The sequence below is a fragment of the Falco biarmicus genome, chromosome 19, assembly GCF_023638135.1.
Source record: "Falco biarmicus isolate bFalBia1 chromosome 19, bFalBia1.pri, whole genome shotgun sequence".
NCBI lineage: Eukaryota > Metazoa > Chordata > Aves > Falconiformes > Falconidae > Falco > Falco biarmicus.
This window is the reverse complement of record NC_079306.1, coordinates 3,059,441-3,086,173: the sequence shown is the minus strand read 5'-3', so window position 1 is coordinate 3,086,173 and position 26,733 is coordinate 3,059,441. Positions and strand designations below refer to the sequence as shown.

Here is a 26,733-nt window from a genome sequence, read left to right as displayed (position 1 = left end):
GGCAGGCATGGGGGGAACAGGAGGGAGCAGGCACAGCTGGAGGTGTGAGGCCAGTGAGCACAGCTGGAAAATGGGGCAGGTTAGAACAGCTGTACAAGTGTGGGGCAGGTGAGCACAGCTGGATGGGTGTGGGGCTGGTAGAGCACAGCTGGATGGACAAGTGTGGGGCCGGTGAGCACAGCTGGATGGATAGGTGTGGTGCTAGTGAGCACAGCTGGATAGATGTGGGGCCAGTGAGCACAGCTGGATGGATAGGTGTGGTGCTAGTGAGCACAGCTGGATAGATGTGGGGCCAGTGAGCACAGCTGGATGGATAGGTGTGGTGCTGGTGAGCACAGCTGGATGGATGGGTGTGGAGCAGGTGAGCACAGCTGGATAGTTGTGGTGCATGTGACTACAGCTGGATGGATAGGTGTGGGGCCGGTGAGCACATCTGGATGGATGAGTGTGGGGCTGGTGAGCACAGCTGGATAGATATGGGGCAGGTGAGCACAGCTGGATAGATGTGGGACTGGTGGGCACAGCTGGATAGATGTGGGACTGGTGGGCACAGCCGGATGGATGGGTGTGGGGCTGGTGAGCACAGCTGGATGGGTTTGGAGCTGGTAGAACACAGCTGGATGGACAGGTGTGGGGCCAGTGAGCACAGCTGGATGGATGGGTGTGGGGTCGGTGAGTACAGCTGGATGATTAGATGTGGGGCCGGTGAGCACAACTGGAGGGATAGGTGTTGGGCTGGTGAGGACAGCTGGATGGGTGGGTGTGGGGCGGGTGCTGGGGACAGGGCAGGGTCCCCAGCGGTGGGTCCTGCGTCCGGGCACCCGCCGGGCAAGCGCAGCCTCGGGGGTCCCGGGGTGCCCGGGCCGCGACGGCTGTTTCTAACCCCAATAAAGGTGCCACCGGCACAAAGACCCTCCCCGTGTCCCCACGCGTGTCGCTCCCGCGCGGGCGGCGCGCCGGTGGCCGCGGGCTGGGCTCGGGGACCGGCAGTGCCCTCTGCAGGCGGCCGCGGCCGGGCCGCGATGACCGCCCGGTCCTTCCTGCCACGCCGCCGGCCCGGCTGAGACGGGCCTGGCGGCTCCGCGGCCCCCCCGGCCCCCCCGGCCCCGGCCCCGCCGCGTCCCCGCGGGCAGCAGGTGAGTGCGGGCCTCGCCGTCGGGGCCGCCCCGGGGCGGCGGGCGGGCGGGCGGCACCGGGAGCGCAGCGCCGGGCACCGAGGGCTCCGGTACCGGCACTGGCTCAGCGCTGCGGGGGAGCGGCGGCGCGTGGTGGCGGGCGGGGGCCCGGGGGGCAGCGGCGGGGCCGGAGGGCGGCGCGACCGGGGATTTTCTGCGATCTCCCCCTCCCCGGTCCCCGCGGGAGCCCCGAGCCCCGCGGTCGGTGCCTGGGCGGGGGGAGGCGGGGGGGAGGGGTGCAGGTGCGCCGACGGCCGGACGGGGGCCGGGGGGGGGGCTGCGGGCACCGGAGTCCCGGCGCCCGCCGAGGAAGGCGCGGGCTGGGCACGGTGCCGCGGCAGGTGCGCGGTACCGGGAGCCGGCGGGGGGGCTGGGGGGGGGGCTGGTGGGCCCGGCGCTGGAGCGGTGCCCCCCGGCGCGGTCCCCCCCGCCCGGCTGACATAACGTCTGCGCGGGGCCGTGTTTGCCTTGGCAGCCCGCGGCGGCGGCGGCGGCTCCTCACACTTTCCGCCAGCGCCGGGCAGCGGCCGGGCTCTGAGTCAGGAGCCGGGGGGGCCGGGGTGAGGCGAGGTGAGCCCCGGGGCCGCCCCGCCGCTGCCTCCCGGGGCCGGCGGCGGCCAAACAGGTTGCGCGGGGTCCCCGCCCCGGCACCTGCGGCGGGGCCGCTCCCGGGGGGGGCCGCGCCGCGCCCTGCCCCAGCACCGCCGGCAGCGGGGGGGGCCGCGTCCCCGGCCCCGGCGCTGCACCCCCGCCCTGCCCGCGACTCCATTCCCCCCGCCGGTGCCTGCTTCCCCGGCCCCGGTTCTCCATCCCTGCACGTGCCCGGTTCTCTATCCCCGCCTGTACCCGGTACTCCACCCCCCCCCCACCGGTGCCCGCTTCCCCGGCCCCGGTTCTCCGCCTCTGCCCGTGCCCGGGACTCTATGCCCCTCCCTCCGCCGGTGCCCGCTTCCCCGGGCCCGGTTCTCTATCCCCGCCCGTGCCCGGGAGGGACTCCATCCTCCCCGCCGGTGCCCGCTTCCCCGGCCCCGGTTCTCCATCCCTGCCCGTACCCGGGACTCTTTTCCCCCCGCCGGTGCCCGGTTCTCCACCCCCCGCCCCACGGCCGACTCCCCGTGCCCGGTTCCCCGCCCCGTGCCCGCGGGGCGGAGCGGGGCGGGCCGGCCCCGGGGCTCGGCGGCCGCAGCGGGCGGGGCGCGCTCGGCGCCTGGCACCGGGCGAGGCGCCGGCGGGGCCGTACCGGGTTCCACCCCCCCACTCCCACCCGCCCACTCCCACCCCCCCAGCCACGGGGTCGGTCCCAGCGCGGCGCCGTTAATCGCTGCTGTCCCGCGCCTCTGACTCAGCTCTTCCCGGGCCCCCCCCCCCAGTGCACTCCGGTCCCGGGGGGGCCCGCTCGGCCCCCGCCCTCCCGGGGGGGGTGGGGGTGTGTGGTGGGGCTGATGGGCGGGCCCCCCCACCAATAGGAGGCCGGACCGCCGGCGCGCTGCCCAATGAGCGGGGCGGGGGCGGGCGCTTCCTGGAGCCCCGGCGGCGGCGGCGGCGGCGGCGGCGGCGGCAGCGGGGGGGGGGCGGGCGGGGCGCGGCGGCGGCAGGTGAAGGCGGAGGCGGGGCCGCGGCCCCGGGACCGGCCCGTGGCTCGGGCGGGGCGCGCAGGTGAGCGGCGGCGGGTGGGAGCGGACGGACCCACCGACGGGGTCTGCACGGAGGTACCGACCGACCGGTAACGGGACCGGGACCGGTACCGGTACGGCGACCGTTTTGGCAGCCCGGTTGCGGTGAGTCGCGGGGATCCGGGATGCTACCGGCTACCGGCGGCGGGCGGGTGCGCCGAGGTGCTCCGCGCCCGGACCGTGCCTGCCCGCCGCTGCTCCACGCTGGGGCCGGTGGACGTGTCGCCTGCGGGGCGGAGGGGGCCACGCGGGGGCCGTTCCCGGCTCCTCCGCACGGGGCTGCGGGAAACGGGGGACACCGGCAGGTCCCCGCCGCCTCCCGGGTTGGCTGCCAAGGCTCTGGCCGGGGTCCACTTGTGGTGCCACCATCCAGCCGGGGTCCCCCCACGCTCACCGGGGTGCTGCCGCCGTCCCACCGCCCTTCCCGGCCCGCTGAGCGGCTCGGCCGCATCCCCGGCTGCACTGGGCATGGCACCGTCACGGCGGGGTGACAGCTCGGGATCCCCCATGGCGCCAACGCCGGTACCGGCAGGTGGGTGTCCCCGTGTCCCGGCACGCTGCAGCACACCAGTGACCCTCTGGGCCTGGCACGCTGGCGGCGGGTGTTTCACTGCTGGCTGCTGGCAAGGGTCCACACCGGGGTGCCCACCGGGCCCGGTGGCTCGGTAGCACCCGCCGAGCGCTGGTGGACTCTGTCCCAGTGCACCCAGCCCTGCTGTACCTGTCCCCCCCTGGCTGGCTGCCCCCAGCCGGCTGTTTGCCCGGGGTGGGGTGCGGTATTTACCCTCCCGCCACAGCCCGTGCCGGAGGGAGTCACCGTCTTGGGCCGCGGCCGCCCTTGACCCGGAGCTGCTTTTACCGGGCGAGGGGGACGTGGTGCTGGGTTTGGCGCGGGGTGAGTGTGGCCGTGCCTCTGTTTCCCCGGCTGCGAGGGGTCCCGCGGTGCTGGGGTCCCCCGGCTCCGGTGCTTGGCACGCAGCAGCTGCCGGCGACTCGAGGCCGCGGCGGTGATGCCAGTGCCGGGTGTGGAGGGAGGGGCTGGGCTCAGGAACTTGGAGTTGAGTGTGTGGAGAAGGGGAAGCTGTGGGGCAGGGGAGGGTGTGGGGCGGCGGGGCTGGGCTGCGGGCTGCTTGGGGCTGGGGGTGCCTTTGCTGGCGACTGGAGTGTGGAGTGGGTGAAACCCCTGGGTGTGGGGAGGTGACAGATGGGGGGTGGTGGGGGGTGGGGGGTGTGTGACACGGGTGGACATCGGTGTTGGGTGCTGGGGACCTCCTGAGACCACCCGCCGGGGCCCGGGCTGGGCAGCCCCCCCTCACTGGCGGCACCACGGTGCTGAGCCCGAGGCCGCGGCGGTGCGGCTCTGCCAGCTGGTGCCGTGCACCCTCGGTGCACACGTGGCACGAGCACGACAGGCCTGAGCGCGGCAGGGGCAGGCGGCGGGTGCAGCAGGGGGTGTGGGGGCCAGCACAGCCCCCCGACCCTCGAGGGGTGGCTGCTGCCCCACGCGCGGAGCAGGAACTTCTCCTTCGGGGCGGGCGGTGGATGATGAAACCACGGAGAAATCTCTCCTGGCAGCGCGCGGGCTGCTGGCGGGAGCCCCCGGGAGCCCACGCTCCCCCTGCGCCGCCGCTGCCGCCTTCCCATGGTAACCCCACCACCGAGCTGGGGGGTCAGGGCGGGGGAGGCTGCCCTGGCTGGGGGGACTGGCGCCTGCCGAGTCCCCCCAGCAGCGCTGGCGTCCCCGACATGCCCCAGGAGCTGCATGTCCACACCCCAGCGAGCCCCGGGGCGGCTGGAGGACCCGGCCAGGGGCTGGGCTGAGACCCGTCAAACTCGCTTCGTGCCAGGGAGGTGACGCTTGGGTGGCCGCGCAGGCAGCTGGGGAGGTGGCCGTGGCTGGGGCTGCTGCGGTGGCCGGTGTGACCTTCACCGTACTCAGTGCCCGGCCGCTCTCCCGGCCCAGCGATGGGTGGCCGGTTGGCGCAGATGCCGGTGCGGTGGGAGCCGCGGGGCCTGGGTGCCCCGTGCCCCCCGAGCCAGTAGCGTGACTCGGCGGGGCTGTGGGCGGGCGGGGGGGACCGAGCCGTGGCGAGGGAAAATGAAAGCAGGTGATGCGGAAGGAGAAGTAGGTCAGGCGAGCGCTGGCCTCTCCCGGCAGCCTTGGCTGCGCTGCATGCTCCGCTTTGCCCCGGCTGTCCCCACCGTGTCCCTGGGCCCCATGGGCAGCGGCTGGAGGGGCGGTGAGTAGGGGGTCCTGCTGCCAGGCGCGGGGTCCTGGGCAGGGTGGGGGCCAGCGCTGCTGCCCTGGACACTGATGGGGTGGGGGAGTGCGGCCAGGCTGGCTGGCACGCGGGGGGCACCGCTGCACCCTGGCAGTTTTGCTTCGGTTCCCCTCCCATGGGCATCCCCAGCGGCACGGGCCTGGGGGCCGCTGTGAGGATGGGCAGGGGGATGCTCCACTCTTGTCCCGCTGCGGGGCCAAGGAGGGGAAGGGAAGTGGATTCCTGCCCGGCTTGGGCAGTGCCGAGCCTGCCGGCACGGTGGGGACATCCCGGTGTGGCTTGGGACTGGGGACGGTTCTGGGACGGCCCCGTGTACCGTGGTGGGACTCCACGGCGGCTGCCCCTGGCTGTGCTCCGCCACGTGGGGCTGGCGGGGGTCTCGCTGGCAGCACTGCGTGGGCCAGTGAGGCTGCGGCGGGCACAGCCGCGCAGGCAGTGCTCTGTGGGCTTGGGGGGGATTAGAGCCGCCTGCCCCCCCCCTTCCCTCCCCTGGGATCAGCCGTGGGCAGCGGGGAGCTGGCAGCAGGCAGCTGCCGTGGGGGCGGAAGCCAGGCTATTTCGGGGGGTGTGGAGGGGGGGCCGTGGGCTGGCACTGTCCTTGCCAGGTGACCCCAGTGGGACCAGCACCGCCCTGCTGCCGGGATGGAGCGTCGTTGGGGCCTGTCCTGTGCCGCCTGGCAGTGCTCAGTTCCCGAGGTGCTCTGAAGACAGGGACCCCGTGTCAGGGAGGAGATGCCACCAGCCTGGGGGGCTGCCCAGGGCCGTGTGGCAGCGGTGGGACCCAGGGGGTCTGGCTGCCCTCCAAGGGGCTCCTGTGACTGTGCCACAGGGCAAGCAGCACCGGAGCTGGCTCGCCCTGGGGCTGGCAAGCGGGACCAGCTGTGGGCAAGCCTGGCTGGCCCAGGCTGAGGGCTGGCAGAGCCTCGCCCTGCTGCCATGGGTACCCCCCGTGCCTGGCACCAGGGTGCCCGTGGGCAGCTGAGTCTCGCTCCATCCCGGTGGGGTCCTGGGCACACTGGGCCACGCAAGCCGGGACGCGGCGGGATGCCCAGCTCTGCTGTGGCCCTCGGCACCGGCAGGGGTGGCCTGGGCACTGGGTGGGCTCAGAGCCCACCGCACGGCGGCTGCCTTGACCACAGCCCAGTCCCCCCTGGCTGCTGGGGAATCTGTGAGTGGGTTTTGCCCCATGCCGGGGGGTGATCAAAGGTGGGGTTTGCTGTTGACCATTTCCTTCCTGTTCCCCCCTCCTTGAGCTCCATTTCGGCAACCCCTTCCTTCCTTCCTTCCTTCCTACCCTCCTTCCCTCTGCCTGCATGTGGCCCCGCTCCCCAGGCCGCCCTGGCAGGGAGCAGCTGAGGACAGCCGGTGTCCGGCCTCACGTGGCCTCTCCCCAGTGCTGGGGATGGTGATGCTTGGAGCGGGGAGCCCAGGGGTGACCCACAGAAGCCACACGCCATTGGCCACATCCATAGTGGCCACCCATAGGTGAGCAGGTGGCTGTGGGACCTCTCCTGTCCTGGCATGTTGTGGTCCCCCGTACTGGGATGTGGTGCGGGAGGTAGGGATGCCCATGGCTGGGGTGCCCATCCTGCTGTCAGGAGAGGGGGGTGGCACCACATGGGAGATGCTGCTGGAACCTGTCCCAGCTGCATGCGGGACGGGGCTGCGGCCCATCACTGGTGCCACTGGTCAGGGTGTCACTGGCCAAGGCCAGGACGGAGCGTGGAGGAGGATGGATGAAGGTCAGCCCATCCATCACCTGGTCCCCCCTGATTGGGCACCCTTGGTGCCCCCCAGCCGGGGTGAGCAGCAGTTTGTGGCCAGCGCATGGGCAGTTGCGACACCCCCAGGGTGGGGGGGATGTCATGACTCACCCCAGCGGGGCCTGGCCACCAGCGGGAACCCTGAGTCAGGGCTGCGTGCCCATGCCATGCCCCTCCCTGCCCGCCTCGCCCACCTTATCTCCCGCCCTTAGCACCTGGCACACCTGGGCCAGGGGGGGCTGGCGCCGTTTCCCTCCTTTATGGGGAGCAAAGGGCAGGCAAAGGGTTGGCAAGCTGGTGCCGCGTCCCTCCCACCCTCCTGGGGACGCTGGCCTGGGTCTGTGCCCCCCACTGGGGTGGCCAGCCAGCCCGGCGCGTGGTGGCAGCGTGGCGGACAAGGCTGCCGGCACCACCGCTGCCTCCCAGCCACATGCTGCCGGCGCTCCAGCCCTCGGGCTGACCCATGGTGGCACGGCCAGCCTCTGCCCAGCACGCGGTCCCTGGTGATGGGGGAGGCGGGATGCCGTGCCAGGGCATCCTGGCCTGCGTGGGCACGATGCTGGTGCAGCCACTGCCCCCCTGCCCGCCTGCTGTCCCTGCTGCCGGCCCGTTTGCTCGGGCTCTTGCACAACCCGCTCTTTCCGCCAACGTTGCTGGGGCCAGAGGCCCCCTCCCTGCCCGGCTGGCGGCCGGGCTGGCACAGGGCTCTTCCCCTTTCTGCCCGGCCTTGTGCTGCTGGCAGCGCTGGCACGGCTGCCCAGAGCCCTGCCGGGGCCGTGCCAGGGCACTGCGGTGGGGCTGCCCCCCGGCCGGGCTGGTGTGGGCGGCCGGGGCGGATGCTGGGTGCCGGGTGGGGTGTGGGGAGCACTCCCCGGGCTGTTAATTGCTGTTTAGCTGGGGATGCAGAGGGTGTAATTACTGGGGGGGGATTGCGCGAACCTGCAGCTGGCCCCAGGGGGCTGGGGGGGGGTGGGGGGAGTGTGGGTGCCCCGGCGAGCGGAGGGGACTAGGTTCAGCAGGGGCCACCCCTGAGCCCCCTCCCTGGGTCACGGCTGTCCACATCCCCCGTGGGACCTCGGGGACGGCGGAGCGGGACGTGCGTCTGCAGGTTTGGGGGGCGGCTCCAGGGCTGTCCAGGCAGGCCATGGCACGCCGCACCGAGCCCAGCCCTGCGGTGGCAGCCCCGCTCCCGCCAGGCGCAGGCGCCCTCCCGGCTCAGCCGGGCCGGCCACGGCCAGCAGTGAGCACCCGGCACCCAGCGCCCTGCCTTGGGGCGGCGGGAGCGCGAGAGCCTGTCCGACGCCTCGGCGCAGGGGGCCGGGGCATGCGGCGGGGAGGCGATGCTGGTGGCGGGGAGGGGATGCCCGCGGCATGGGGTGCCTGTCCTACCGGCACTGGGAATTTCCTCCGGCGGGAGGGGGCCGGGGGATGCCCCCTGCCCGGTTCTGGGTTGGCACCCCGCGGCATGGCGCTGGCCGTGAAGGGTTAATGCCGTGTGTGTTCTGGGAAGCGGGGCTGGGAGGTGCGTGACCCGGGGTGTGGGCGTCGACTCCTTTTGAGGTGGGATCCTGCGCTCAAGTGCAGCGGGGAGCGGGGCCAAGTTCACACAGCACCCTGCCTTCCCCTCCCTGCCGCTCGCGGGGCCGCCGACCCGGCCGCGGCGCAGCGCCGAGCCACGCCGGGACACACGCCAGGTGAGCCGAGCGCCCACCCCGCCGCCGCCAGCCGTCATGGCGGAGAAGGTGCCGGGGCAGTGGGGACCCGGCGCGGTGCTGCCGGGCACGGGGAGAGCCAGGCATGGCTGTTTTGGCACCGGCCGGGAGGCTGCCTGGGATGCTGGCATCGCCTGGGCCCTGCACCGCCCTCGCTGCCGGTGGGACGGGATGGGACGGGCAGTGAGGTTCGGGTCACCACGGCCTGGCAGAGTGAGACCCACACCCCACGGCGGTGGTGCCAGGCAGCCGGACGTGCCTCTGCCTGGCCCAGGCGCTGGGGAAGGTTTTGGCAGCGAGAGGGGCCATGATGGCGGCGGGAGGGGGCTGTGGTGCCAGTGTGGGGCTGGCGGGCAGGGGGCTGGCACTGGGGGCTTGGCTGGGCCGGTGGCTGCTTGTCCCCGCTGCAGGTGCCAGGGTTGGCACTGGGGACGCCGCGGGTCCTGCAGCCACCTGCGCCGCCATGGCAGGGCCGCCTGCACCCAGCCTCCAGCCTGGCTATCGTGCGCGGTTGGCACCGGCAGCCACACCGGGCACCAGCACAGAGACCGACTTGGGCCACAGCACTCAGACCCCCTGGCTCAGTGCCCATGGCTGCCGTGCCCGCGAGGTGCTCAAGGCACCTGGGAACCGAGAGCTCTCCGGGTGGCACCACGGGTGCCAGGAGCCGGATGGTGGTGGGAGGCCAGGGTGGTGCCGCGGGGCTCGCTCCCTGGCACCGTGGGGCATGGGGGCTCTGTTTATCCTTTTCTCTCTTCAAACCATTTCCTTTCGTTTCTGCTCGCTGTTTCTTCTTCTTTCAAAGAGCGGGACCGCTTCCCCCAGCCGCCTCCCCTCCAGCACTGGGACCCCCAGCATGCCCGCAGCATGTGCCCACTTCAGTGCCACCAGCCTGGCTGGCCCCCAGCCCACCGCCTTCCCACCAGGTGGGCAGAGAGGCTGCGCAGCCCCCCACCCCACAGCCATGCCACCCCCCCACACCATGGCACCCGGCGCTGGTACCGCCGCTGCTCCCCGCTGGCTTTGGGCTGGGTGATGGGGGCGTGGGTGATGGGGGGAGCTGGTGCATGGCTGCATACCTGGGTCCCCTTCCCAGCTCCCGAAGGGTGAGGGGCCCCGCGGGGCAAGGGGCCGGGGGCCACCAGGTCGATGATGGCTGGTGCTTCGCTCCCCTTCCTGGGTGACTCATTCTCCCCGGTGCGGCTGTGAAGTCCCTCGACAGCGTTTGCAATTCTTGTGACCGAAAGCAGTAGCACCCTGCAGCAGCCTGGGGTGGGGGCCATGCTCCCCATGACCCCTGCCCCCCTTCCCCATGAGGGAGCAAGGGGGGGCACCCAGACACCCCCTTCTACCCCACATCTCCCACCATCGCCAAGCCAGGACCAGTGCCCGGCACAGGCTGGCACCATGCCCGCGTGCAGGGTGCCATCCTGCCTCGGTGGCACGGGACAGCCAGTCCCCACGCTGGGTGGGTGCTGTAGGGCCAGACACCCACCCTGCCACGTGCAGCCGTGCTGGAACGGCCAGACCCCGGGCCAGGGGCACTGGGAGGGAACCAGCTGGTGAATGGGGGCTGGCCGTGGCTGCACCAGGCGGCATGGGCTGGCGGCGGGATGTCAGGCTGACCTGGCCAGGCATTGTTCCCGCTGCTGCCCGCCCTGGCGCAGGAGCCGGCTCAGCGTGGGGAGCAACCCCCCCTTTCCCCAGCCCCGTGTGTCTGCCACAGCCGAAACGGGCCCGGCCGCAGGCATTGACGTAACCAAGAAAGCCCTGGTGCGACGGGGGTGTGGGCATCATCACCGGCCCCCTCCTCAGCCCATGCTCCCTGTGCCATCATCTCTGGTGCCAGCCACGGAACGTCGGGGGGCCGGGAGTGGCTCTGGTACCCTCACACCTTGTCCCCGTCCCCCCCCCTCCCCGTTTCCTTATCGCCGCTCTGATCTCCTCGATGGCAGCACCCGCTCAGCATGTGACTTCGCTCCAGCAGGGAGGATGCGCGGGGGGGTGGGGGGTGGGGGGTGGGGGTGTCGGAGAAGAAGCCGTAACGGGCGGTTTGGTGCGATGGAAAATCCCCCTCCTGCCGCCGCCTCGCCCCCCGCCCTGCCCCGGCCCTGCGCCCTTGTCCACAGGCATCCGGCCCGGTGGCCGCTCACGGGGGTCCCGGCTCCCCCGCCAGCCTGAGCTGGGCCTCCGGTGAGTTCTGCGGCACCGGCAGTGCCAAGGCGGCTCCCGCCTGCACCGCACCACGGCGAGGCTGGTGGCCGTACCTGTTCCTTGAAGCCCCCTGCCACCCGCTGGGGTCTCAGTTGCCAGGCCCAGGCATCCCCGGGTGCTGGAGCCCCCCGACGGGCACATGCCAGCTGTGGGTGCCGGCCCCGGCCCCAGCAGCAGGAAGAGCGCTGGGTGTCTGGTGGGGCTGGGGGTGCCGTGGGGACGGGGCGGCCATCCCGCTGCTGCTGGCATTTAGCTGGGGGAGGCAGCGACGGACGATGCAGGTGCCACTCCGTGGCGGGACCACCGCCTGTGACAGCCCCGGGGGTCCGCAGGGCTCTGGGCTGCCCTCGGCAGGCGCCACGTCCCCATCATCCCCCTGCAGCGCAGGGCGCTCGACTCCCCTAATCCTGCCCCCGCTGCTAATCCTGCCTAATCCCACCGGGGGCTGTCGCTGCCTGTTGGCTCCCGGGGCCCTGATGGTTTAATCACCCCTAATCCGCTCGCCCCCGCCCCGGCGGGCACCGGGGACCCCGGCCAGCGGCGGGACGGGCTCCTAGCGAGGGGGCGGCCATGGGCACTTGGCATTGGCGCCAGCATCCCGGGCGGTCGGCACTGCCCGGCTCCCAGTTTCAGGGGCGGCTGCCGCCTGCCATGCCGGTCGGGCCTGCTCGGCAGCGGCTGGGGCGGCTCCGCAGCCGGTTGCTCCGGGGCCGTTCCCAGCCGTGCCGAGGCAGCCCCAGCTGGCGGCCGCCCAAGCGCAGGGAGCGGCCGGCGCGGGGATGGGCCCCTGTGCCGGGGGCCGCCGGCCGCGCCGCCCCTCCACGGGCAAGAGGGGGCACGTCCCCCGCGCCCGCCGACAGCACAGCGTGGCTTGGCACGGTCCGGCACGGCATGGCGGGGTTCAGTTCGGCTGGGCCTGGCATGGCTCAGCGCGGCCTGGTGCAGCTTGGTGATGTCCGGTGCCATATGCCACCGTGTGCCATGGCTTGGCATGGCTCAGCATGGCCTGGCGTGGCTTGGTGATAGCCAGTGCCATATGCCACTGTGTGCCATGGCTTGGCATGGCTCAGCATGGCCTGGTGCAGCTTGGTGATGTCCGGTGCCATATGCCACCGTGTGCCATGGTTTGGAATGGCTCAGCGTGGCCTGGTGTGGCTTGGTGATAGCCAGTGCCATATGCCACCTTGCACCATGGCTTGGCATGGCTCAGTGTGCCCTGCTGTGACTTGGTGATGTCTGGTGCCATATGCCACCGTGCACCATGGCTTGGCCCAGCTCGGCGTGGCATGGCACAGCTCTGGCAGCACCGCCAGCCTGGATGTGGCAGTGCCTGCCCCAGGGTGCAGGCAGGGCTGCAGCCACCAGACAGACCTCCCACCCCAGTGTCACCCAGCAGAGCACCAGTGTCACCCAGCAGCACCAGCCAGCTGGGGGTGGCGTTACCTGTGGCTGGGCACGGGGTCGCAGCACCGTGGCTGCCACCTGTACCCTACCTGTGGGTTGGGAGGGTAGCGGGCTCCCTCTTCCCGCAGGCTCCATCGCCCGCCTGTGCCGGCTTCGTGGGGACGCGCGGGTCCCCGATGCAGCACCATGAGGACCGCGGGTGCCAGCGTCGGCAGCACCGGGTTTAGAGCCGGGGCCAAGCCCTGCCAGCCGCAGCGTGGGAAAGGCCCGGCTCACGCAGGCAGGGCTTGGCTGGGCGAGGAGCGGCCCCAGGCTGGGGCAAAGCGGGAGGGAGGGGGCCAGGCCCCCACCGGGAGCGGGGGCAGGAACCGGCGGCGCGGGTGCTGATCCTAATCTGCGGTGGCAGGAAGCGTGGCCCCCGTTCCCAGCCTGGGCTCCGCGGGGCGGCCCCCGGCCCTCGGGGCCCTCTTCCCGGCACTCGCCCGCCCACCTGCACCCGCTGCCGGCGAGGCCCACGTTCCCAGGACGGGGCTGCCGGGAGCCGGTGGGTGCACCCAGCGGTGCCGGGGGGCCAGGGGGTGGGTGGGCTGGTGCAGGAAGTGCGGTGCCTCGGCGCCGTTCAAAGGCGCCGCACTGAGATTTCCCCCTTTGCTGTGGTGGCGCGGGCGGCCAGGTGCCAGCGATGGAGGAAGTGCGGGGGGCTGTGGTGGGGGGCCTGCTGCCCGCCAACCTCACCGGGGGGGTGTGTATGTGTGTGTGTGGGGTGAGGGCAGCCCCCAGGCCCCCAGCCTGCTCCGGTTTGGTATCCCACCGAAACCCCTGTGCCACCGAGCCCCGTGCGATGAAGTTTTCCTCGCACCCTGGCTTGGCGGCGCGGCTGATGCTCCAGCCGCGGTGTTTAGTCCAGGCTTTGGGCTGGTTGCCATGCCAGTCGGCGAGCATCCCGTCCTTCCCGCAGGTGAGGATGATGGCCAGCCCAGAGGACGACCTCATCGGTATCCCCTTCCCCGAGCACAGCAGCGAGCTGCTGAGCTGCCTGAATGAGCAGCGGCAGCTGGGGCTGCTCTGCGATGTCACCATCAAGACGCAGGGCCTGGAGTATCGCACCCACCGCGCCGTCCTGGCTGCTTCCAGCCGCTACTTCAAGAAGCTTTTTGCTGGACCAGGACCGGGGCAGGAGGTCTGCGAGCTGGACTTTGTGGGGCCAGAGGCACTGGGCGCGCTGCTGGAGTTTGCCTACACGGCCACGCTCACCATCAGCAGTGCCAACATGGGCGAGGTGCTGCGCGCCGCCCGGCTGCTGGAGATCCCCTGCGTGATCACCGCCTGCGTGGAGATCCTGCAGGGCAGCGGGCTGGAGGCACCCGGCCCCGATGACAGCGACTGCGAGCGTGCCCGCCGCTACCTGGAGGCTTTTGCTGCCCTCCCCGAGGGCGAAGCGCCCGCCCCGCCACCCCCCCCGCCCCGCTGCCCGCCGCAGCAAGAAGACCCGCAAGTTTCTGCAAGCCCGTGGCGCCCGGCTCAACAACCACACCGAGGAGCCGCCCGCCGAGGCCGAAGCTTGCGGCAGCCCCCCGCCACCCCCCCCCAGCCGCCCTCGCCACCCCTGCCCGAGGGGCTGCCCCTGCCTTACGACAGCTTCGAGCTGCCCGAGGAAGAGGAGCTGCCCCCGCACCCCTTCCCCTTCCCCTACCAGCCCCCCCTGTCCCCCGAGGAGGCTGCCTCCGACGAGGACGCCATCGACCCTGATCTGATGGCGTACCTGAGCTCGCTGCACCACGAGTCGCTGGCGCCTGGGCTGGATACGCCCGACAAGCTGGTGCGCAAGCGCCGCTCGCAGATGCCCCAGGAGTGCCCCGTCTGCCACAAGGTCATCCACGGCGCCGGCAAGCTGCCCCGCCACATGCGCACGCACACAGGCGAGAAGCCCTTCGCCTGCCAGGTCTGCGGGGTCCGCTTCACACGGTGAGTGCAGCCCGGTGGGTACCCGACGGCATCCCCCCCTGCCCCTGGCACCTCCCCTGCTAGTGCCTGGCCGCTTCCCTGCCGTGGTGCAAGTGCAGGGCCAGGGGGGCTTCTGTGCCCCCCGTGAGTGCTGCCAGAGCGACCCGCCCTGCCTGCCAGCCGTGGTACCCAGCAGCATCCTGAGCTGCACCTCCCCTGCTGGTACTCAGCTGCATCCTGGCACGGTGCAACACCAGGATGCATTTCCCACCGCCGCTGGTGCCACAGCAGTCCCTGCACACCCCAACCAGGCAGCCGGGATCTGGTCCCCCACCTTGCCAGAGCCCCCAGCCCCCCTCCTCCTTGCAGAGCATCCCTACCACTGCACTGCCAGCACCATCCCGCTGCCTACTGCAGCCAGGTGGCTGCTTCCCTAGGGATGCCAGCTGCCCTGTGCCAACGTCTGCCTCTCCATTTGTGTCTGTGTGTCCCCAGGAATGACAAGCTGAAGATCCACATGCGTAAGCACACGGGGGAGCGGCCCTACTCCTGCCAGCACTGCAGCGCCCGCTTCCTGCACAGCTACGACCTGAAGAACCACATGCACCTGCACACGGGCGCGCGGCCCTACGAGTGCTACCTCTGCCACAAGGCCTTCGCCAAGGACGACCACCTCCAGCGGCACCTCAAGGGCCAGAACTGCCTAGAGGTGCGGACCCGCCGTCGACGCCGCGACGAGCCGCCGCCGCCGCCCGCCGGCCCTCCTGGCCTTGACCTCTCCAATGGGCGGCTGGAGGGGCTGCGCCTCTCCATCGCCCGCTACTGGGGTCCGGGGCAGCCGGAGGAGGAGGAGGATGAGCCGGAGGGTGAGGAAGGGCCACAGCCGGACGGCACCGTGCCGGTGGAGACGGTGTAGGGCCACTGCCACGGCGAGTGCCGTGCCATGCTGAGCCGTGCCGTGCCCGCCCCGGGTTTCTGTTCCCGTTTTTCCCGTCACGGTTCATTCCCAGTTATGCAAAGGGGGAAACTCCCCCCTGGCCGATTTGCACAATGGGGTGGGGGGGTGTCCCCCGCCGCCCCCCCACCGTGCCCAGGGCGCACCCCCCCCATCCGCCGTGCCCGGGTTTCCCCCCGCCGTACCCGGGGCAGCGGGAGCCCCGGCGAGGGGGCCGGGGGGGGGGGAGAGAAGCGGGACTGGGGTGTGTGCGCCCCCCCCCCCCCGAGTGGATGCCGCCCCCCAGCGGGGCCGGGACCGGGCGGTGGCACCCGCGGACCGAGGGCGCCCCTGGCCCCGAACAGGAGGGCGCGGGCGGGGCCAGCAGGGCGCCCCCCCCCCCGCCCCCCGGTGTGCGGGTGGAGGCGGGGGGGGCCGCCGCCCTGCGCTGTGCATAGCTTGTGTGTCCCCCCCCCCCCCCAGCCCTCCCCGTCCCGAGCAGCCCCTCCCCGGCGAGCCCCCCCTCGCCCCTGCACTCCCGGCTGCTTTCTCTTGGTTGCACTATTCGGGTGAGCCCACCCGGGTGCGGGGCAGCCCCGGCCCCCACCCGATCCCATCCCCCCCCAACCACCCCGGCCCTGTGGGACCCCCCTCCCCGGGGTGGCCGGGCCCCCGCGGTCACCCCTCTGCCCTTTGCACATGCCCCCCCCAGGGCGCAGCCCCCCCCCCCTCCCCCCCGGGGGAGCAGGGGACCGGCACTATTTGCCTAAAATAAGAGTTTATCTATATTTAAAAAGATGATGTAATATATTCCCCCCCCGCCCCAGCCCCTCCGCTGCTGCCCGCCAGCGCTGCCCGGCCCCCGCGCATCTGTCCCTTGCCATGGGGTGCCGGGAGGGGTGATGGGGACGAGGGGCTCGGCTCCCGTCATGGCTTTAAAGTGCCTTATGGTGAACTTGAAACTTTTCGGCTACTTGAACCTCTCTGGTGTCAGGAACCAAACGAATAATCGGTGGGCGGCCGCCCCCCGCCCTGCCGGGTCGCCTCTGTCTGTCTGTCTGTCTGTTTGTGTTTGTTTTTTTAAACGAAGGCTGCTTGGTAATAAACGGAGAAGCAGGGACCCCCTCCGCGCCCGGCTGTCTGTCTGCCCCGCACCACCCCCCCCCCCGCCGGTGCTGCTCTGCTTGGGCCTGGGGCAGGGAGTGGGGCTGGGGGCGCCCCGGGGCTGGGGACATCAAGGTGCTGGGGACAGTGATATTGAGGGGCTGGGGGCACTGTGGCGCTTGGTATAGGGACATCAAGGGGGTGGGTGTAGCATGGGGATGGAGATGGGGGCACCACAGGGCAGGGGCTGGGGCCATCAAGGGGCTGGGGGCACTGTGGGGCTGGGGACAAGGATGTCAAGGGGCTGGGGACACCACGAGGCCAAGACCACCATGGGGTGCTGGATGCCAGCTCAGGCCACTGGGACGCTGGCACCTTGAGGACCCAGTTGCTTTAGTCCCCAGCCCCTCCACCCACCCACCCCCAGCTCCCACTGCGCTGCTTGGGCTCCAGCCATGCCCCCGGAGCCTGGCCCGGTGTCCTCGCTGCCGCATGGCACCATCCTGCTGTCACCGGGCCCTGCCCTCCCTGCTGGGTGGCTGCTCGGTCATCACCTCCTCCAGCTCATTCTCACTGCTCTCAGACTGGTCCTGGTAGCTGAAGTCCAGGCTGGGACAGGGGACAGCAGCGTCAGGGACCAGCACCCCCAGTGCTGGGGGTATCTGGGGACACCGCCGCCGCCACCACCGGCCCTCACCTGGAGAATGAGCTGTCCTCACTGTCCGGCCCGCTGCTGTCCCCATCGCTCTTCTCACTTTCCTCCTCCTTCAGCTGGGCTCGCAGCCGGGCCACCAGCTCGGAGGGCAGCCGCCGGCCGCCACCCTGGCCCTCCGCCACCTCACGGATGCTCTGCTTCAGCAGCCGTCCTTGCTCCTGTCCCCGCAGCGCCTGCACGGCACCCAGCCACAGCCCCACCGTCTCCTCATCGCTGGAGTCCCTGCAGGGATGGGGCACCGGGGTGGGCTGCAGCCCCCCCCCACCCCACAGGCCCCCCCTGGGCTCTGGTGGGCTCCCTGCACCCCCTGCTCACCTCTCCTCGTCCCCTGTGTCCCGGTAGGTCAGGGGACCCATGCAGAGGGTGCAGATGTTGCGCAGGGTTTGGTAGCACTCGCGGCAGTACAGCCCTGGGGAGAGCAGGAACATGAGAGTGGGGGGAGATTTGGGGGGGGGAGAGGGGGTGTCCCCGGTCTAGGGGGGTCCTACCTTTGCAGCCCATCGTGATGCAGGCGATGAAGTCCGGCTGCTCCGCCATGCCGCAGGCCAGGCAGCGTTTCTGCTGGATGCCCAGGAACCGTGCCAGCCGGGCGAGGATAGGCATCCTGCAGGCAGAGCGCTGATGCTCCACGGGGCCATGCCACCCCTCGGGGGTGCATGGCAAGCCCTCGCCACAGACCCCCCCAGGGCTGGCATCACCCTTTTGCAATGTCCCACAAGGTGCTTACGGGGGTCAGGATGGCTCCAGCCTCACAGAGCTTACCTGGAGATGAGGAAGAGGAGCAGGTTGCCTTGCCCATCATCACCCGTGCGCTGCGTGATGGCTTGGCGCAGGGCGCGTACCAGCCCTGCCCGCCGTGCCAGGATGGTGCTATGGAGGAAGGCTATGCGCTCCTGGCATGGTGGGGATGAGGGGTGAGGGTCAGTGGCTGCCAAGGGTGGGGTGAGGAGGAGGGGGAGACACAATCTTCTCACCTGCTCACGGCTTGGGTAGTAGGTGGCACACACCACCCGGCGCAGCCGTGCCATGTGGCCGCCAAAGACAGCAATGAAGAAGCAGGCACCATACAGGAGTCCTGGTGGGAAAAAATACGAGTCACACAGGGGCGACACCCCTCTGTACCCCCCCTCCTCCCCAGCACGCTGAAGGTGCAGCACCCCCCGGTCACCCATGCTGAGGTAGGTGATGTAGTCGGGCTCCACCGGCTGGAGGACGCAGCGCTGGGAGAGCACCGAGACGTTGCCCTGCTGCAGTGCGCCGAAGGCAGAGACCAAGTCCCGGAAGATGTCACTGGTGTAGCCTGTCCCGTTGACGTTGACACCCATCACCGCTGGTGCTGTGGGGCAAGAGGGCTCAGTTCTGGGGAACAGAGCACCCCTGCCCAAAGCCTGGGCCTCTGCCAGCAAGGGTGCTGCTCCAGCACAGTGGGTTCTGCTCACCCCTGGCGACAATCTCCCCCTCCAGCTGGTGCCGGATCAGGTCGAGCAGCCAGAAGAGGCCGAAGTCAGCCAGGATGATGCTGATCCCCAGCAGCATATGGCGCAGGACCCCCGCCAGCTGCATCCCATACTGGCGCTGCTCCTTCCACGACAGCCACGGCGCAGCTGGGTGGGCATGGGAGCACCGTGAGGCTGTGCCATGCCGGGACCCTCCAGCTCCCCACTGCAGGGGTCCCCTGGGGCTGACCTGGGGGGATGTAGCGTCTTCTCTCCCGGCCTCTCAGGGGCAGCACGGTGGGTCTGCCCTGCTCCGCCCGCAGCAGGTCCATCTCCACAAAGCGCCGCGTGATGTAAACGTTGTCGAAGGTCTCGTCCTGCAGGTACCGGCGACGGTACCGCAGCGCCCTGGGAACATTAGTGGGGATGCTGGGCACCGGCACGCTGGGTCCCTGTCCCCAGGGAGGGGTAGAGCGGGACCCCAGCCCACTCACTTGATGTAGAGGTAGATGATGGCACAGATGGAGATGTGCGTGAAGATCCCCAGGACCTTGCGGGTGGGCTCCAGCTGTGTGTGCACGCCCTCCATGATGTCCAAGGCCACCTCCCCCAGGCTCTTGCTGGCAGTGAGGCTGACATTGAAGTGGTGCACAGCCGAGATGTTGAATTCAAACTCCTGGCGGACGCGGTCCAGAGCATTCTTGAGGGCTGCAGGGATGACAAGGGGCTGTGTGGTGCTGGCAGCTGAGGCAAGAGCTGGGAAGGAGCAGAGAGGGACCCCCGCCCCCCCCCCCGGCGACACCAGGATACTCACGGTCTGCAATTTGCCTCTGGAGGAAGGTCTGGATGTACTCCGGGATGACACAGAAGATGAGGGCAACTGCAGAGAGGGGGGGTCTCTGTCAGGGTGGGGTCCTCACAGTGGGCACGGGTTGACCCCCTCACCCCCCTTGCCCTGCTGCAGAAGGGTAGGGACCCACTCACAGGTGGCCAGACCACAGAGGGTCCTGAAGGTGACGATGATGTAGCAGAGGAAGAAGAGGAGGGGGATGGTACGCTCGCAGTTGTCCTTGGCGTTGTCGAAGAGGCGCAGGCAGCGGTTGTACGGCGTGCCCAGCTCCCGATTGCACACCCCTGCTCATGTTGGCCAGCCACAGCCAGACGTTGCGCAGGGCTCGGGCTGCAGGCAAGGAGTGGGGATGGGTGATGGGGACAGGGACAGGGGGAAAGCAGGAAGGGGGGATGCTGGAGCTGGGGAGACCCTCAGGCACCCCCACTCACCGATGTGGCTAACAGAGTCCATGATGGCACGGAAGAATTTGCGGACGTGGTCACCCACCACCTTGGCTTTCTGGGCAATGTCCTTGATTTTGGCCAGCACGTCTGTGGAGAGAGGGACCCCTGACCATACCCTGAGGGACAAGGGCAGCTCAGGGTTGGGCAGCGCTACCCAGGCTTCCCCCAGGAAGGGACCCTCCCATCCCCCTGCATCCCCTCGCCCCCCCACTCACCCATCAGCGGCTCCTTGGCGCGTTGCAGCCGTTCGGCCGTCTGGTTGAGGGCGAGCTCGGCCCCGCATGACAGCGACTCGGCGGCCCGGGAGAAGTTTTGCAGGATGTTGGCGCAGGGGCCCTGCATGGCCATGCCCAGCGCCAGCACCAGCATCAGCATCTTCCCCTCCCCTGCAGGGACATGGCAGTCAGTCCTGGGGCTCAGATGGGACCCAGCACCCCCCAGCACCCCCCCTAGCTTCTGGTGGCAGGACCCACAGCTCCTTACTGGTGAAGATGTGGGGCAGCGACAGCAGCACGGTGAGCCGCATGGTGCCAGAGAAGGCCATGCCCAGCCCCAGCACTGCACCCAGGATGCTGGTGCTGACCAGGCAGAACCAGACGTTGTGGCCCTGCGCCAGCAGCACCAGAGCCCCGTAGAGGCTGGCCAGGAACATGCCCAGCAAGAAGCCGCCGGTGCTGCGGGCCAGCTGCCGCCCCTCACTCTCCTCCTCCGGCGGCTGGGGCTGCCTGCCCTTGGAAAGCCGTGCCGGGCTCTTATCGCGGCTGTGCCGCCCCTGCAGGGCTCTCAGGGCTCTGCCCAGCCACATCCTGGCCTGGCTTGGGCTCTGCGAGGCTCCCGCCGGTCGCTCTGGCGCCGGCCGCAGGGCTCCGGGGGGCGGAACGGCGGCTCACAATGCCCCGGTTCCACGGGAGCGTCCCAGCCCACCGCGCCCGTTCCCTGGCAACAGCCCGTGTCGGCAGTTCCGGGGGGCGCAGCACTCTTGTCAGATCTGGGGGAGCATCGCGCTGTTATCGGATCTGGGGGAGCATCCCACCACTGTCGGATCTAGGGGAGCATCCCACCGCTGTCAGATCTAGGGGAGCATCCCACCGCTGTCGGTGTTGGGGAGCACCCCACTGTTGTTAGATCTGGGGAGCACCCCAGCACTGTCGGTGTCGGGGAGCACCCCACCGTTGTTGGTGTTGGGGAGCACCCTCCCGTTGATGGTGCTGGGGAGCACCGCACCATTGCTGGATCTGGGGAGCACCCCACCGTTGATGGTGCTGGGGAGCACCGCACCGTTGCTGGATCTGGGGAGCACCGCACCGTGTCCAGGACGAGGCATGGAGCCATGAAGCCAGTGATGGGTCCCAAGCAGGGCTGCTCAGTGGGGGCAGAAGCACCCAGGAGGCAGAAACCACCCAACACGAGTGAGATTCCCCCCCCCCCCCCCGCCCCCACTCCCGGCCCGGCTGCCCGTGGGCAGCGGGGGGGGCAGGGCTGACGCCTCCCTTCCCCCTCAGCCCTGAAGCGAGTGGTGGTCTGGCTGCTGCCTGCCCCGTGCAGCCAGTTCCTCTGGAGCCAGCCGGACCAGTATCGTGCCAGCAAGTTCTTCTTGGGTGCCTGCGTCGGGATCTTCTTTGGCCTTGGTGAGTGTGCCCCTGTGCCAGGTACAGTGGGGGACCAGTGGCACCAGGGCTCAGGGCACGTTTGTGGGTGTTTCAGGGCTCTGCTGGCTCCTCATCATCCCCATGAACCTCACGGACACGAGCAAGATGTGGATTTCCTGGGGGCTTACAGGTGAGGATGGGGCTGGGAGGGGACTGCGGGGGGAGAGGGGGCCATCGGGAGACCGACCTGGGGGGTTCTCCATGGGACCGTGGGGACAGCTCTCCGCTTTCTGCAGGGGTGACCGCCTTGGGCTGGGCCGTGTCCCCCCACTTTCGCTGTGCCACCCTGCTCATGGTCCCCAAATTCCTGGGCAAGGAGGGCCGGGTCTACGTCCTCTCCATTGTCCTCGCCGCCATCTACAATGGTAGGGTCCCCCCACATCCCTGTCCCCTCCAGTGGGGTCCTGAGTGCTGGCGAGGTCTGAAACACCCCTGCTGGTGCCAGGGCCTGTGACCAATACCTGGCACAACCTGGAGGAGGTGACGCGCATGCTGGGCTGTGTAACGGAGATGCAGATCAACCACACTCGCCGGCTCTGGCAGTTGATGATGGACCCCATGCGCAAAGTGATGGAGGACTTGATGGTGAGGCAGGGGGCTGGAGTGGGTGGTGGGGGGCCCAGGGGATTGGAGACGAGCCTGTGTGTGTCCCCCTGGCAGTGGAGCGGGGAGACGCTGAGCACCGAGATGCAGAACATCTCGCGTGCCTTCATGGCACTGAATGAGGAGGTGGCCAGCGAGGCAGGGTATGACCTGAAGCAGCAGCAGTACCTGAAGCCCGAGCAGCACCCGAAGCCCGGGCAGCAGCCGAAGCCCGGGCAGCAGCCGAAGCCTGGGCAGCAGCCGAAGCCCGAGCAGCACCCGCAGCCCCAGGCAGCCCAGAGCACCCAGCAGCTGTATGAAATGAAGACCAAAATGCGCTGCGTTTGTGAGTGGGGGGGCAGGAGGCTGGCAGCAGGTGGGGTGGGCAGCTGCCGGCCAGGTGATGAGGTGGATGCAGCCCCCCTGTACTGGCCTCACTGGGCACCCTGGGTTACTGGGGCCAGTGGGGCTGGGCGTGTGTGGATGCTGAGGGTGCCTGTCCTCCAGACATGATCCAACTGGGCATGCAGCGCTGCTGGGACTGGTTCGACGAATTATACAAGGCTTGCTTGGCACAAGTGGCCGTGCCCATCATCAGCCACCTCCTCTGCCTGCCCATGAAGTTCAAGTTCCTCTGCCACATTGCCAGGCGTGGGTGACGTGTGGGACCCTCACCCTGTCCTCCCTCAGTGGGGCAGCTCCAGCTCTGCCCCTGCAGCCCCAGGGTGATGCCCAGGGGTCGCAGCTGGGCTGGCACCGTCCCCACTCTGTGCCCACAGTCATGCAGACCTGGTGCCAGGACAGGATCCCTGTGGAGGGCAACTTCGGGCAGATGTATGACATGGTGAACAGCTCCGTCGACAGCCTCAGCCAGGAATTCACTGCCAACATTGTCATCCAGGTGGGTGCCTGTCCCCCCAGCCCAGGGCCAGGGTGGGTGCTGGATACTGCTCAGCCCCACAGTCCCTCTGCCACAGGAGGAGCACCGCGAGATGCTGATGGGTGCCAACATAACGTCGGAGCAGCTGCTGGAGGAGGTGAACAAGCAGTTGCAGCAGCATGGTGCCTACGTGGGCCAGGCCGTCACCTTCTTCCGCCTGCTGCTCTCCTTCACCTTCCTCCTCGTCTTCATCTCGTGAGCTCCAGGATGGGGGAGGGTAGGGGGGAGGCACTCCTGTGCCAGCCACAGGGAATGGAGGGGTGGGGGCTTCCTTTGGTAGCAAGTCTGGGGGGGGGGCACAAAGACAAGGGGGTGGGGGTGTCCTGGGGGACTGCAGCCAGTCCTTTGTCCCCCTCTGGACCCCCACCTCTTGCCAGGGCGTTCTCCTACACCAGGCAGTACTGCAAGGACATCTCCTTCGACAACGTCTACATCAGCACCTACTTCCGCCAAATTGATGCCCGCCGCAAAAAGCAGGTGAGGGGGAAGAAGGGGCGAAAGGTGGCTCCCCCCCATGGCAGGGGGTCCCGGGGGACTGTGCTGAGCCACCTTGCTCCCCCTCTCCCAGCACAAGCGGACGCTGCTACCCCTGCGCCGGGCAGAGGTCTCCACCATCATCTTCCCGTGCCGCCTGACCATGCAGCCGCCTGAGGTGCAGAGCATGGTGAGGGGCTGGCAGGGGGCTGGGGGGCTGGGGGGCTGGGGGGCTGGGGCTGGGGGGCGGGCTGCGGCAGACCTCACTCCCCACAGGTGCTGCAGCTGCTGGAGTGCATTGCACCCCTGGTCCTCCTCGTCCTTGCCTGCATCCTGGACCACGTGCTCTTCACCACGCTCAGCGTCATCCAGCAGCACTCCTTTGTGCAGTACTCCTTCCAGAGTGAGCCCCCAGCCCCACAGTGCCAGGGGGCAGCCCCCAGCCCCATGGCCGCAGCATGCCCCGCAGCAATGCAAGGGTCATCCCCCACCTCCCCAGCCCCACAGCTTCCCCCCCTCCATGCTCCCATCCCACAGGCAGCCACCACTTGGTCGTCCATGTGATGGGCACATCCCTGATGGCTCGGCTCCTGCGGAGCACCATCGGTGTCCTCAACAGCTCCTCTGACACCAGTCTGGAGACGTCCAACATAGGTGAGACACATCAGGGATGGGACACCCCCTGCCCCAGCTCCATGGCCTGGCCACTGCTGCCTCGCAGAGGGGCTGGGGGGGTTTTGCCCAGGGGCTCAGCGATGCCACCATGTCCCCAGCCTGCCTGCCGCAGCCCCAGAGCATGAAGAGGCAGGAGTACCTGGGCAGCTGCCTGCCCCTGGCCTTGCTGGCACTGCTCTGCCTGGTCCAGGTCTACACGTACCGCCTGCGCCGCGTCATCGCAGCCTTCTACTTCCCCAAGGTGAGCGGCAGTGCCAGCACCAACTGAGGGCCTGGCACAGCGTGGGCTGGCCCGGGGGGGCATTGTTGGGGGTCCCCGGGCACACTTCATGGTTTTTGCTGGCGCAGCGGGAGAAGAGCCGCGTGCTGTACTTGTACAACAAGATGCTGCAGCAGCGGCAGAGCTTCATCCACTGGCAGCGGAAGCGCATCAGACAGCGGGCACAGCGGCACCCGGGACTGGTGAGTGGGGACGGGGATGCAGGGCTGGGACCACACCAGGGTGCCGGGGCAGTGGGTGCCACCATCCCCCAACCCCAGGTTGGTTTCACCGTGTTTGGGCTGCTCAACCCAAGCCCCACACGGCGCTGGCCTCGCTGCAGGGGATACCACTGGTGGAGTGGTGCTGCCGGCGCTGGCCGTGGCTGCGCCGCTGGGTGCGCCAGTACTGCACGGTGTGCGAGATGCCCAAGACCCCCCAGGACCAGGTCTGCCCGGTGCCCACCTGCGGTGCTTGGTACTGTGAGCAGTGCTGGAAGGAGGCGGGTGGCACGTGCCTCGCCTGCACCCCTGGGGACGGCAGCATCTCCCAGGACAGCAGCGAGGAGGACATGCAGTACGCGGCCTGAGGGTGGCCGGCAATAAAGGCTGTGCCCCCCCCCCCCCCCCCCCCGCAGCCCCCCCTGCAGGGTGCGGAGTGGGGTCTGTGGGGTGCAGGTCTCTGGTGTACGGAGTGGTGAAAGGGGCTCTGAGGGCCATGGGGGTGGAGGGTCTTCTGGGTGTGGGGTGGTGAAGGTAGGGGGTTCTGATAGATGGGGGGGAAGGCAGGGGTCTCGGGTGTACGGACAGTGCAGGTGGGGGTCTCTGCTCTATGGAATGGTGAAGGTGGGGGGCTCTGGTGTATGGGATAGTGCAGGTGGGGGTCTCTGCTCTACAGAATGGTGAAGGTGGGGGGCTCTGGTGCATGGGATAGTGCAGGTGGGGGTCTCTGCTCTACGGAATGGTGAAGGTGGGGGGCTCTGGTGCATGGGATAGTGCAGGTGGGGGTCTCTGCTCTACAGAATGGTGAAGGTGGGGGGCTCTGGTGCATGGGATAGTGCAGGTGGGGGTCTCTGCTCTACAGAATGGTGAAGGTGGGGGGCGCTGGTGCATGGGATAGTGCAGGTGGGGGTCTCTGCTCTACAGAATAGTGAAGGTGGGGGGCTCTGGTGCATGGGATAGTGCAGGTGGGGGTCTCTGCTCTATGGAATGGTGAAGGTGGGGGGCTCTGGTGCATGGGATAGTGCAGGTGGGGGTCTCTGCTCTACAGAATGGTGAAGGTGGGGGGCTCTGGTGCATGGGATAGTGCAGGTGGGGGTCTCTGCTCTACAGAATGGTGAAGGTGGGGGGCTCTGGTGCATGGGATAGTGCAGGTGGGGGTCTCTGCTCTATGGAATGGTGAAGGTGGGGGGCTCTGGTGCATGGGATAGTGCAGGTGGGGGTCTCTGCTCTACAGAATGGTGAAGGTGGGGGGCTCTGGTGCATGGGATAGTGCAGGTGGGGGTCTCTGCTCTACAGAATGGTGAAGGTGGGGGGCTCTGGTGCATGGGATAGTGCAGGTGGGGGTCTCTGCTCTACAGAATGGTGAAGGTGGGGGGCTCTGGTGCATGGGATAGTGCAGGTGGGGGTCTCTATGGAATGGTGAAGGTGGGGGGCTCTGGTGCATGGGATAGTGCAGGTGGGGGTCTCTGCTCTACGGAATGGTGAAGGTGGGGGGCTCTGGTGTATGGGATAGTGCAGGTGGGGGTCTCTGCTGTATGCGGCGGTTAAGGCAGGGGGCTCTGGTGTATGGGATGGGGAAAGCAGGGGTAGCTGGTGTATGGGGTAATGAGGTGGGGGTCTCCACTGTATGTGGTGGTGAAGGCAGGGGGCTTTGGAGCATGGGATGGTGAAGGTGGGGGCCTCCACTGTACTGGGGTATGAAGGTGGGGGTCTCTGCTGCATGGGGTGAAGAAGGTGAGGGTCTCCAGAGCATGGGGTGGAGAAGATGGGTGTGTCCAGAGCATGGGATGGAGTTGGCAGGGGTCTCTGCTGCATGGAATGAAGAAGGTGGGGTCTCCAGAGCGTGGGATGGGGATAGCGGGGGTCTCTGGTGCGCAGGGCAGAGTTTGCAAGGGTCTCCAGAGCACAGGGTGCCAGAGGTGGGTGTCTCTGGAGCGTGGGGTGCTGGAGGCAGGGGGTCTCTGGAGTGAGGGGTGGAGTTGGTGGGGGTCTCCGGAGCATGGGGTGGCAAAGGTGGGGGTCTCCAGAGTGTGGGGTGAAAAAGGTGAGGGTCTCTGGAATGTGGGGTGGCAGAGGCTGGGCTCTCCAGGGCGTGTGGCGGCAGAGGTGGGGGTCTCTGGAGTGTGGGGTGGCAGAGGCGGGGGTCCCGGCCCACCACAGGGGGCGGGGCTCGAGGGCGGGGCCCGGGCAGCGGCCCACAGCCCCGGGCACAGGCGGAGCCCCGGAGCGCTGCCGGGGGGGCGGGCCCGAGGGGGCGGGCGGCAGGGGCCGGGGGCGGGGC

General features: G+C 69.6%; 3 protein-coding genes across 3 annotated transcripts; 2 read left to right on the top strand and 1 right to left on the bottom strand.

Moving 5' to 3' along the window:
• Positions 1-7: 7 nt before the first annotated feature.
• ZBTB7B (zinc finger and BTB domain containing 7B) lies at positions 8-16,221 on the top strand. Its single transcript, XM_056322460.1, is given in 6 exon segments — positions 8-255; positions 318-1,136; positions 13,182-13,690; positions 13,692-13,798; positions 13,801-14,188; positions 14,663-16,221. Coding segments are annotated over 4 exon segments (1,419 nt in total). The 5' UTR covers positions 8-255; positions 318-1,136; positions 13,182-13,187; the 3' UTR covers positions 15,084-16,221.
• Positions 16,222-16,336: 115 nt separating this feature from the next.
• DCST2 (DC-STAMP domain containing 2) lies at positions 16,337-20,457 on the bottom strand. Its single transcript, XM_056322594.1, is given in 16 exon segments — positions 16,337-16,814; positions 16,903-17,142; positions 17,236-17,329; positions 17,409-17,524; positions 17,683-17,813; positions 17,895-17,995; positions 18,089-18,256; positions 18,360-18,524; positions 18,607-18,764; positions 18,851-19,064; positions 19,171-19,236; positions 19,341-19,494; positions 19,496-19,536; positions 19,638-19,739; positions 19,868-20,038; positions 20,136-20,457. Coding segments are annotated over 16 exon segments (2,343 nt in total). The 3' UTR covers positions 16,337-16,714.
• A 525-nt stretch (positions 20,458-20,982) lies between these two features.
• On the top strand, positions 20,983-24,820 carry DCST1 (DC-STAMP domain containing 1). The gene is made up of 15 exons (XM_056322593.1): positions 20,983-21,061; positions 21,155-21,280; positions 21,538-21,666; positions 21,747-21,886; positions 21,962-22,229; positions 22,391-22,534; positions 22,663-22,784; positions 22,861-23,018; positions 23,201-23,300; positions 23,392-23,487; positions 23,574-23,700; positions 23,835-23,951; positions 24,071-24,213; positions 24,321-24,434; positions 24,575-24,820. Exons 1-15 carry the CDS (start codon positions 20,983-20,985, stop codon positions 24,818-24,820), a joined length of 2,109 nt encoding a protein of 702 aa, XP_056178568.1.
• Positions 24,821-26,733: the final 1,913 nt, after the last annotated feature.

What these genes read in the sequence shown, in the direction of transcription:
- DCST1 (XM_056322593.1), top strand. Translation starts at nt 20,983, where the DNA reads ATGAAGCCAGTGATGGGTCCCAAGCAGGGCTGCTCAGTGGGGGCAGAA. An exon ending in GCAGAAACCACCCAACACGA is followed by an intron (nt 21,062 to 21,154) that starts GTGAGATTCCCC and finishes CTTCCCCCTCAG; the next exon opens with CCCTGAAGCGAGTGGTGGTC. An exon ending in CTGCCAACATTGTCATCCAG is followed by an intron (nt 22,785 to 22,860) that starts GTGGGTGCCTGT and finishes CCTCTGCCACAG; the next exon opens with GAGGAGCACCGCGAGATGCT.